This window comes from Rhynchophorus ferrugineus, unplaced genomic scaffold (genome assembly GCF_030347505.1).
Source record: "Rhynchophorus ferrugineus isolate W39M unplaced genomic scaffold, kcgeb_rfMv2 rfM8, whole genome shotgun sequence".
Lineage (NCBI taxonomy): Eukaryota > Metazoa > Arthropoda > Insecta > Coleoptera > Curculionidae > Rhynchophorus > Rhynchophorus ferrugineus.
The window spans coordinates 10234057-10247003 of record NW_027472587.1 but is presented as its reverse complement, the minus strand read 5'-3'; the positions used below and the strand labels follow the sequence as shown (position 1 = coordinate 10247003).

Genomic DNA, 12947 nt, shown 5'->3' with positions numbered 1-12947 from the left:
CTTCGCCAGACATCAAATTCAATTAAAAACTGATTTCGAAAATCTAAATATCTTGTAGGCGAAGAAAACAGAGCAATCGTGATACTCTCGAATCTATACGAGGAAGAAATTTTCACATATGTCGGGTATTTCTTTCACAGCTTTATTTACCTTCCGCTTTATAGGCACATTCATCTGTCTCTTCCGCAAAAAATGTAAAATATAACTTTACGTGACCATACTATTCTTAATCGTGTTTGTCCAAACTTGCTATAACTCTTTAATAATTCCATTAAAACGGGAATTACCGAAAGTAATACAAAATCCTAAATAACGCTACTTAAAATTAAATAATTTTGTTTAATAACGTTTTAATCACTCACTTTCCATTGTAAAATTGTGTCGAATGAAAAAAACAGTCACTTAATTTTAACGAACAACGTCCTTTATTTTATAATCTACTAGCGACCCGCCCCGGCTTCGCACGGGTGCAATGCTGATACTAAATTAAATACACTACAGAAAAAATATGAACGTTGTATATAAAAACATAGCGGCCCGCTCCGACTTTGCACGGGCATAAAATATATATGCCTATGTCACTCAATGAAAACATGATTAAAATCGATCCAGTATTTTTGGTTCATTCATTACTGCCCTTGGCATGCACGCATTAAATTTGGAGTAAAACAATTCCTCTTCCCCTATACTTACTATGAAGATTTCCTGCTATCTTAGGAATATCTAAATTCATACAATTTTTATTACATTACACATTTTTAAACGCAAATTTTAAATTTGTAATATCTCCGAAAATATTTGTTTAATTTACATGCTATAAGGAACCATATTGATCTATATTAATTGCACACTGTATTTAAGGTACTTAATTCGATAAGGATTAATGCCGTATTGCTTAAAATAGCTTCGTAAATAAGCCATTTTCTCACGTAAAAATTAAACAATAAAAATGGTTAATGTGGGTTATCCCTAAAAGATAAACATATACCATCGCGGACTTTTTTGTAGGCCTTTTTATGGTGTACAATACTATAGTACATTAATTTGATCTAACTCGTAGGGTTAGGCAGCGTTTTTGCTAATTGCTAAATAAGCCTAAAAAAATAGGTTAATTTACGACATCACGTTAGAAACCTTTAAAATTAGCAATGTTGCCTTAGTATATTATGCATGTATTATACATATAAACCTTCCTCTTGAATCACTCTATCCATTGAAAAAAACCGCATCAAAATCCGTTGCGTAGTTTTAAAGATTTAAGCGCACATAGGGATATAGGGACAGAAAAGGCGACTTTGTTTTATACTATGTAGTGATTTAAAAAATTCTATCTATTTAAAAAATTCAATCTATTTAAAAAATGTTTATATATTTTATATCACCGACCTGGCGCCTATTCTTGATTACTTGATTTGGGCGTTTTTCGTTTTATTAGAATATATTTATATATAGGGAATATTACACAAAAATATTAGGCTTAAAATATGTTCCTCAATACAAGCTTTAACCGTGCCAAGCTTCACGCCTCCAGGTACCCTTGTTTTCTTCAAAAAAAGAGTCAAAATTTTCGCTAAGCATATTAATATATAGAGATACGAATTAAAAATTACTTAGTATTATTGAATGGATTGAATTCAAAGTTTTCAAAAAAAAACAATAATATATTGATTATTTTAAGTTCTTTTTAATTTTATGCTTTATTCAGCATAAATTAGTACCACGCGTTTTATTGAAAGTATTCTTCATTGTCAGTTACAACTTTTCTCAATCTTTCATGCAATATATAGATTCTGCGTTCAAAATCCGTATCATTACGGTCGATGCTAGAATCGATCCAATAGTTGATTTTTTCTTGGCCATAAAGCGCCAAGTGGTACTTAGAAGTTTGGAGTACTCAGAAGAGTGTTTCTTTTTAACTAATGGTGGTTAGATAATCTACCCAGTGGGCAATAAGCATTTCTTAGGATTATAATATATATATATATATATATATATATATATATATATATATATATATAAAAGATTAATTAGTTAGTCCTAATCCATATATGTCCTATATATAACCAGATCGGATGGTGTTAAATGTTAAAGTCTGCACACTTCACCATCACGTAGCATATTTAGCTGATTAGCTAGTACATTGCGGTGTATTAACACTCCTTTAAAGTACTTAACACAAACATTTTAAATTACATTCGTTGTGAGTTCTAATATCACTCCATTAGAAAGATATTTTGTTTTACATCCATTGTATGATGGCTATATTAAATTGCATGTACTACTCCGTTGCACTCACATGGAACCAACTAGTCCTATAGCAATACATTGTTATCTAATGTTAACTTGGATTTGCGTCCGATAAACCAACACCTTTACTAGAATTTAAGTCCAAGTTGTTGTTCGTTTAGCAAGTATGTGCTTCTTCGAGGTTTGGAACAACTCTCAACCTCTTTTATTTTTTTATTGATTTTTCTTTTATTTCCTGCAGTTCTTAAAAGGCAAGGATTAAAATAATTCATTACTATTTTTCTTCAAGGCTACCTCCATAAGCAGGTTATTTAATTAAAATAATCAATACTGAATTAGTGAAAATATAGTCAATTCAAAATAGCAGTGACACGGGAGAACTGTCAAAACGTCGCAATGTTGTCGCATCAACTCTGAGTTTTAGTACATTTTGGCTCCAACATATAACAACATTTTAATATAAATAAAATAATTGAACAAATCTTTTATTAAATATAAATTATTTTAACATTATAGTACATCAAATGCGTATATTATCGAAGAACTTAAAACTACAATTAATTTTACACCCACAATAATTTGTAGATTAGAGTTGTTTTATTATATATACATTGAGCTTTTTTTCGCACTACTATCGGTAGGGTTCTAGGTGCATTTTTATATGTAGTGGTATCCCCCGATGGCCTAATAAACATAATTAACAATTATATACCTGAGTAATGTATTTTACTTTCATTAGCGAGCACATTTATCTTTTATGCTAAGTTTTTGTTTCTTTCGATGCAATGTATCCTTGTAAAGTCATTTTGATATTACTATATTTCTCTTTAGTTTGTCCTATTACTACCTGTAGACATCATTCTTGATAAAACTACATTTAATCACTGCATTCTCCTTAATGCATTTGCCATATCTGCAAAACAGTTAGTGTTATTTCTCTCCTCATACATGTCAACCAAACGTTCAATTCCCTACAACTAAAGTATATTAATTCACCCTGTTTTGGTAATCGTCAGCATTGAATCATAAACCAACATTCATAAGGTTTTATTCAAACACTCTCACTTTCAGAAACACTAATCAAGTGAATAACTAAGCTGTTTATTTCCAATCTATCAAAAACTTGCTCAAGATTCTACCATTTGTCAATTTCTTCTTCAATGTCTCTGATCGAGCTCACACAAACCGAATATGTTATTTTCAACAATGCCTCTTTCTATAAATCCAGACAGTTCTGGTTTAAATATCCTCCTCGACCTGAATGTCTATTGTGATAATTCTTTGCAATACCCCGTATCAACTCAATTTGATTCAAAATGTAGTGATAGGGAGGAAGACGTAATACTCTGTGGCCATAGCATTCAGTAACTTGATCTACCATGCATGTTTTCTCAGGCTTATTTCTAAAACAGTAAATTACATAAAATCCAATTAAATATTTCATTTAAATTTACATCAAATTTACATTTTTATCATTTAAATGTTATGACTAACAAAACCTAATCGATAGTAGACCTTTTACCATCAGCTCTCGTTGTCTTTAAAATATTTATTATGATCTTGCCATGAGCAACCCAATGTACCATTCTGAAATATTCATGTCTCATTTAAATATATAATTGATATATTTCTTTCTTGATTTTGTTATATGTTTTTAAAAATTGTATTATTTTAAAGCAATCTGGAAGTTCCATTAAACCCCTGCGTGGGTTATCTTTACACAAATGGTGAATTTAACGTTATATTGTTTTTTATTTCTTGAGATATGTTAGTGACTGTGTCCGTACTAATATATAGTTCAGCTGCAAGGCGCAAAAAATATTTTCAATAAAAACCGCGGCGATTTCAAATTTACTAAAACAAAGAGTTAAAACAACGTTTGCCGGTTTGTAACCGGTAATTATAATATTTTGAAGAATTTTCAGACGTTTGGCAAACACGTTTGTTACATGTTCGAACTTCTCTAACAGCGTTATATCTCTTTTTAAATAGAAGAAAATGACAAGGATAATACTGTCTGACTGTAAACCGAATTTACAACTTTATACAGTCACATATTGACACTCGTGTCACTGCTATTTTGAATTGACTATATATATATGTGATCGAAAATAATGATTATATTATCTTACTAAATATAATTTTTAGATAAAACATTTATACATATTAAAAATTATTGAAACCAATACTTCAAATTATGATAAATTTCGGTTAGGATGTAAACTTATTTCTATGAAATAAAAGCGAACAACGACCATAAAATTAAACTGTCATGATAAATATTAACTGTTATATACTATAAACAGTAGTTCTAGTTCGACAAATAATGATTTGAAAGCTGAAATGCGTATAACTTTTCAGAGTAGCTAAAAAAAGAGTAAATATATTTTGGTAATATAACATCTACGTTTATACAGCCTAAACATGATTCGTATCAAAGAAACCTTACTTAAGCCTACAGGAATATCCTGTATTTTTTATATGCAAGAACCCAAAAGATAAAGTTGAACAAATTAAATTTAAGCCCAGAGGATATTTACTTTCATTATTTTACTCATATTACTAAATACCGTTGAGTTATAACCACGATAAATTAGAAAACAAAATTCATAAATAATTATTTTAAGGTTCGAGGCAAGTTAGTCGAATTCTGAAATATAGTATAATGTATAACAGTCTTCGGGATACATAAACAAACAAAAAATATGAATCTTCTTAATATTGTTTCCTAACAAACTAAAGCATAATTTTTAATCTTATATTGTTTTTTCTTTCAATTTTTTATATATATGTTGTGATGTTTTCGATATCCTAAAGGTAAAACATAAAATAAATATATGAATTACTTGAAATGTGAACTTTGCAAGTATAAAATGTCTCTTTTTTTTTCGGATTGTAATCCTCTATAGTTTTTGTTCTCCTTTCCGTCTCGACATCGTACACTTGTTTATGAGCATAAGAACGACTATTGATATGTAAACAGCTTATATTTTAGTTCACAACATTTAAAATCCATTTAATTGTCTTATATCTTCCACGTCTCTTTTTTAAACCTAGTGATTCGATCGTCATTTATTAATTATGCTTATTTTGCAAAACTTTCTTTTGTATTGTAGTAAATTTATAGCCAGCTCTCAAGAAAAGTGTTATCAAAGGATCTAAAATATAAAATATACCATTCAAACTAAACAATTCAACTAATTAAGGTTATTACATAAAATAAATATATAAAATAACAATTGATAAAATGTTGAAAAAATAAAACGTATTAATAAATATTACATTAATATATAAACACATTTAATCTTCTATATTTACTATCTATAAATCTATATTTACTAAAATCATTACCAAATTACTGCGGTTGGTTATTATGTTATAACTGTTCATATGTTCCTTATTGAAAATGCACTATTATTACTCATTTATAGCGCTGTTATACGATTAATTATGCCTCCTCTTGTTACTACTGAAGTTTCTAATTGTTAATAGTCTTTGTATCATTTACTTTACTCTTAATGAACCATTAATGTACTTTATTATTTTTAAAATTAATATAAATATACCATCAAAGCGTTTACTGCTTGCAATATTTGGTTTTTGTTTTCTATTTTTACTTAAAAAATCTAACTCGTTAATTTAATTAAAAATTGACATCAACGAATTATATAACCCTAATATCAATAACCCTTCAAATCACTACAAATATATTGTTAGACTAGCATCATATGGATAGAAATAACAATACTGAAGTAACCAAAATGCAAAAGCTTAAAAGCACTTTTCTTGTGAATTGTTTTGCTTCGATATTCGCGTTAAAGCGCTGGCAGATTTTAAAAATTATACAAGGGAACTCTATATAGCTCCAACAGAAACAGTGTATTTACTGTGCGAAAGGTACAGTTAGCAGCATTTCCTGGTTGTACTAACCCATCGCTAAAGTAGGCGCGGGATGAAAATAGATATGGGAAACTCAGTCAGGAAGGTATTGGTGGTTGCCTACCTTTATTTATTTAATTTTATCTAAGAGTATACGCTTTATATATTAACGTTAACTTGTCTACACAATCACCCTGTTGGCCTTATTTGACTCTCATCTACCCCTAAAGATACAAAACCGCTTCCAAGATATCGTTTTGGGTCAAAAAAGTTTTAAAACAGATTCCCGAAAATTTAATTAAACTGCTTCGAAACTAAAAAACGTTGTCATCAATTTGGAAAAACGAATAATCATGTGTCAAAGATACATATTAAATTGATTTTAACTAATTGTAACTTTAAAAAAAAGATATCCGCACTATTGGAAGTCTCAGTTACGCCATTTTCAGTCCCATAGCAAGGTCCATATGAATAAAACTATAATATTTACTTTCAAAATTATAGAAGATCTAGAAAATATTTCCACTTTATTTTTGCATAGAGGAGAATCACAGGGGCTGTATCAATCCCACGACCGTTAAAAAGTTGATAAGCCTGTCCAAATGCTTGGGTTGGACCAGTTGCTCTAATGATCTTGGCATCCCGAGCTGCTGTCTAAGTACTTCAAGCTTTTCATAGTCCAGAAAGATGTACTTGACGCTGTGTTGTATTTGACATTCATCACATTGTGGAGGTTCTCTTCCTTTTAACAAGTGCTCATGAGTTAGTCTGCTATGTTCTATTCGCAGATTTAGTTGATCCAGTTTTTTGTACAGAGTCCCTATGTGTGTTTTAGCGTCTTCCTTACTAAATAGAACGCTTAGTTTAACTGAATCTTACTTTTTGCTCGCCAGATAGGCAGATCTTTCGTTACCGAAAATTCCCTTGTGAGAGGCAAACCCTTGGTAATTTATCCTTACTTCCCTACTCTCCAGTGCTTTATGTAGCTCTCTGATAGCTACAACAGAGGGTGAACTGTCTTTACTGAAATCAGACTATCCAAAGAACTCTTTGAGTCCGATTTTATAAGTATTGGTGTGCCTATTAATGACCTATCCAGGGCAGACGCCGAAGCGATTACAATATTTCCACTTTAAATGTAGACAGTATTTCAAAATAAAATCTCCAACTTTTGAAAAACTACTTTAAAATGTATTTACGCCTTATATAAAAGTAAATATGAAAAAAATTCAAGATCATCCATATTAAGCATGCTTATAACATTTCCCCACACATAATTGCTGAATTCAATTATGCCTGTGTAATTAGTTCGAACAATTACAAGAGTAAAACCACCGCCAACCCGTGTCCCCGCCCCCCTACAGAACGGTATATAAAGCTGCACCCATTGTAATTTCTAATTTGTGGTCTATCCCCGCTCACATGAATGTAATTAGTAAAAACCGTGGCATATCCAACTAAATAATTTTATCTGCGGGACTAAAGTGGGGCTTAGGGCTCCACCGCACTTTTCATTATGCATGCACGTAGTTGGAAACTCCCTCGGCGTCATTACACAGTTTAAAATCGTCCGCTTCTTAAGGATTATGCCGAAACAGAACGTTTTGGTTTTGCAAACACTCGGCGCATTCACCAAATTTAATTGGATTTTAGTCATCGCACCAATAAAGAATTGTTTTATGATTCCGTTGCCCTATATATATATATATATATATATATATATATATATATATATATATATATATATATTACATACTCAGTATCCCGTTTAGGTTTAACCGGTAATACCTCATAGTTGCAGTAGTATTATTTTTGAGTATAGCTTGCCTTAGGTGATCTCCTGAATAGAACTGTTTTTACAAAAATATTCATGTTATAACACATATAGAATATTTTTATGGGTCGTGGGTCGCACAATCTTACGTTTCCTTGTTAGATTTATTTTTATTTAACGGGTGCCGCATGGTTTTTGAATTTGCCCGATATCCAAAACCACGAAGGGTATACAGGATATTCTAAATAAGGGGATTAAAGTAACAGGATACAAGGAAAGATGAAAGAAAACGACTTAACTTAATATTAACTTAAAAAGTATAATATTCACCATAATCCAACCTAATCATGAATAACTATAATCATACATCTAAACCGTGAAACTAATAGTATAACATATCTACATATTAATCGGCTTAGCGAAACTTTTGCCTCCCTTTTTGAGGAAAACAGTAGCATCTGGGGCGTGAAATTTGGCACGATTAAAACTTATATCCAAGAAGAATCTTTAGGCCTAAAATTTTTGTGTAATATGCGCTACAAATATGTATATTACTTAAACATGCGTTTTCGTATTGTCCGCTGCTAATCTTCTCAATGAAGTAATAAATATAAACAAATTGAAGAATAATGTAAACATAAAGTTAACCTAAATGCAACCCAACCGCTACTCTTGTAAACAAGCAGGCATGACCACCGCTACTAAAATGAGTATAATTAACATATAATTTCGAATTTGACACATGCGCACTATATTGCGTAAAATAAACTATAAAAAAAACTCTATTGTTTTCCTTTTCTGATGTCGATACGTTCCTTTCGAGTAGACCGAGTCGATGGAGTGAAAACACCAAAATAATCTAGAATATTTAGATTTTGATCTACATCGATAATTCTATAGGAATAATAATTAAATTGTTGTATTATTCTTGGTGGTTTAACATATATTGGTTTTAAAATATGAAAGAACAAGGGTAGGTGCAGAATGTACGGTATTTTTAAAAGTTATAGAACCAAACAGCATCAATTTTATTTATAGTGGTTATGTTAGCTCTTTAATTTATAACAAATTATTTTCAACAACATCAACTAGGAATCAAAATATGTCAAAATTTCTCCCCGAAATAGCATCAGATTTCGAAACAATAACAAAAAGAGAAAATAATATTATTCTGGTTGTTTTGGAAGAAGTCAATTCGTTAATGGGGTTTGTTCATCAAGAATGGTAGCAAATACTGTAGTAAGTGGTAATAATTAGAGATAATAATAATTTAATAATAATAATCATGATATATTTTAGTAATGATATAATTTTTATTTTATAGGTGAGATGTAGCTAGAATTTGTTGAAGTTGAAGAAGAAATTAGATAGGATTTCGCTAAGGTGCAAGAGTAGTGGACAGTGATATTACGAAATAATTTAATTTGCTAATAAAACTAGACCTGAATCAAATAAACAAAAGATAAGAATATCAACGACAACCTAATGATCTAATGACAAACAAGGAAAAAAGGATGCATTTTTATATAAGAGAATAGGTAAATAAATTATTGTTTTGTAAAAATTATCAGGTATAAATAATCAAATTCGTTTTAGGTTAGTAAATGTACAATATGTCACCCAACAGCTCGATGTAGTCAAGGGGTTTCTCGAACAAGAATAGCAAAAATTGCTTCAAAAATTAGATCATAGTTGATCATACTTTATTTTAATAAAGTAAATGTGTTCGAACAACCGAAACAATGATATATATTCACAAAATGAAAATGCAAATTGAAAGAAATTTTGAACTACATTATATGAAAAGTAAGGACGAACACATGACCATAGATTAGATAATTGTTAGACCAATTTAAGTTTTGTTATTAATTGTTTGGTATTTTCTTTCCTAAATAAAAAAAAACATTAAAAAATACGGAAATAATAATCGTGATGCCTTCCCGTTGTTATTTCAACCTTTATAAATAAATAAAATATTAATTTTTGTATTTACATAAAACCACTCCAAGGCTTTATCTGTACTTGTGGCAACTGGCAACGTAATCTTCGGTAGCTAGAAGCGAATCATCCGAAATAAAGTATAAAGCTGTCGTGAAAAACTTTTTCAATTTTACGAACAACTCTGTCATTCTGTTTTAAGACATTAAACCTTATTAATAATTACGATGGAGAAAATTAAATTTCGACCAGCCTTGTGCAAATTCGCCGAGATATTAATGTACGTCCGTCACCTGCCACTCCACTTTTCATTTAGTTATTCTTTTGCTTTATATTTAGTCGTAAGTTATTTTACGAATTATTCTACGGATATATTAGCATATTATACGCAAGAGACTAAATTTTTGCAGATTCTCCAGATTGGAGAAAATTTCATGGTTTGACATCTCTCTATACAAACTAACTACCTGAAATTCTGAAATTAATTACTTTTTGTTTCACTGCAAAAGCATTTGATGACATCGCTTTACCATAAGTCCGATGCCGGTTTTGATTTCATTAATTTAAAAATGGTAAATTTGATGATAATGACAAAGAACCATCTGGAGGACCAACGAAATTTTAAGACAATGTAATTGAAATACTTATCGGACAAAAAGCCAGCTTAAACTCTGAAATACCCTGAGGCAGCTTAGCAGTTAATGCATCAACTATTTCCCAATGATTACATGTGATCGGAAAAATCTAGAAGAAGGTAGAGATGTATCGATATTTTTAAAAGCCGATATGTTTGGATATTTTTTTCAAAAAAATTAAATGTATTTTTCAAACATTATAAAAACCCATTTAATTATTTTTAATAATATGGTTTTTGACGAGGCGAAAAATCAATAGTGGCTGGCTGCGAGATCTGAAGAGTGAAGTGAGTGGAGTAAGTGAATTTACTTCTTATTTTAAATGGATTATGAGACAGTCTGGATGAAGGACCATTTTTCCTCAAGATAGTTGATATACATAATTAATTCATATCATATCACTGAACAGCTCCAAAGAACGGTATTATCATCAAATCGCAGAACTTTAAACATTTTTCACCATTCTGACTCCTAATCATCGATGCTATTTTCAACCGCAAACTATAGGTAGAATAAGCATCTGGTTCGAAACCCACACAACCTTAGAGATATCAGCCATGTATCGCATTAAAGGAAATACATTTTAAAACGTTGTTATTTTTTATATTTCAAAATAAATCTAATAACCGTATTTAATATCAATGTATCATTCATTAATAGCTGATGAGGGAATATTTCTTGATTCTGTACAGTGCTTACTAAACCATTTTTTGAATAAAACAGTACTTTTTCCAACAAAAGAAAACAAGATTTTTTACCAAATATACCTGCAGAAATCGTACAAACTTAAGTATAATAACAGGTCAAGTGAAAAATCCCCGGCCTGATACATAGATGGCGCTACTAGAATTACATCCATATGCTTTTTAGTTAGCCTTAATAATCAAAAGATCCGTGTGTACATTTGACAGCTGTCGGATCATTAGTTTGGGAATTATAGCATTTTGAGTTAGGCAACTTTTGTTAATTTTGAAAAAAAATGGATAAAAGGAATTTCACGTGTTGATAAAATATTGCTTTTTGAAGGGAAAAAATACACTTGAAGCAAAAACTTGGCTTGATGCCGAGTTTCCCAGGAAAATCAACCATCAAGGATTGGTATAAGTTCGGACATGGTGAAATGAGCACCGAAGACGGTTAACGCAGTGGACGCCCAAAAGAGGTTGTTACCGATGAAAACATTTTCAAAATCAAAACAAAGTGATCAAAACACGAATACCTCAGTATAAGAAAGCTCCGTGCAAAGTGGGTGCCGCGCGAGCTCACTTTTGACTAAAAATAACGACGAGTTGATGATTCGGAGCAGGTGTTTGAAGATGATCAAGCGTAATAAACACAAGTTTTTGCGTCGATATGTGACCATGGATGAAACATGGCTCCCTAATTTCACTCCCAAGTCCAATCCACAGTCATCCCAGTAGACTCTCTCGATGATTAACCCTCTCCAAAGCGTGGGAAAACGCAACAGTCGGCTTGCAAGGTTATAGCATCGGTATTTTGGGATGTGCATGGAATCGTTTTCATTGACTACCTTGAAAAAGGAAGGACCATCAACAGCAACTATTACATAGCTCAGTGAAAACGATGGTAAAAAACGATCCATCTACCGTATTCTGGAGATCTGGCTCCAAGCGACTATTTCCTGTTCGCAGATCTCAAAAGAATGCTCGCTGGGACGAAATTTTCGTCGAACGAAGAGGTGATCGTCGAAGCTGAGGCCTATTTTGAAGCAAATGTTAAATCGTACTACAAAAATGGTATCGAAAAGTTGGAGGGTCGCTATAATCAGTGTATCATCCTTGAAGGTAATTATGTTGAATGAAAAAAACTAATTTTGCCAAAAAATGTGTTTTACTATGGTAGGCCGGGGACTTTTCAATAGACCTGTTAATCTAATTCTATTGTTTAATCTTAACTTATTAAACTATGTAGTATGTATCTGGACACTGGATATGAAAAATAATGTCAAATAAGATAATCTAACGTAATGTAACTTATCAGTAAATATATTTTCCGTTTTTGAACGCCTAAACTTGGCTAGGTCCTAAAATGTTAAAACAAAACTATCTAATTTTCCGCGATGTTACAAACATGAAACTAGTAACTTGATGATGCAGGTAATGCACAAGATACGGCCTATATTTTGCGAATATAGCGCCGTAATTTCAATGTCATTTCGCGTGCAAAATGGCGTAGGATAATTAGATTCAGTCGCTGTTTCCTCTTACCTCGTCGGAAAGGGTTAAAAGTCATTCCTAGCAACTTGCCACGCTTACTTCCTGAAACAACGAAAATAAGAGATAATTAAATGGAAATCCACACTGTAAATAGTACTAAATAATTACTAGAACAAGAGATAATTGAATTTTAGATTGATCGGGGCGTTATTGTGGAGAAACAAATGTTTGGTCAAGCTTATTGGTCGGACCGAAGTAGAAAAAATGAGTTAGTTGATATCCCGTATCGCCGCGATG

At 31.3% G+C, this 12947-nt stretch overlaps 1 protein-coding gene across 2 annotated transcripts in view; it reads right to left on the bottom strand.

The window, feature by feature from the left end:
* Positions 1-12947, bottom strand: part of Pde8 (Phosphodiesterase 8) — a 235178-nt gene that overhangs the window by 179580 nt on the left and 42651 nt on the right. The window contains exon 3 of one of the 2 annotated variants that reach the window (XM_076411372.1): positions 12702-12752. The exons of the other annotated variant lie outside the window; for it this stretch is intronic. Within the exon in view, the coding sequence (XP_076267487.1) occupies positions 12702-12752 (51 nt within the window). The remainder of the gene's footprint in view (positions 1-12701; positions 12753-12947) is intronic. 2 annotated transcript variants of the gene reach the window in all.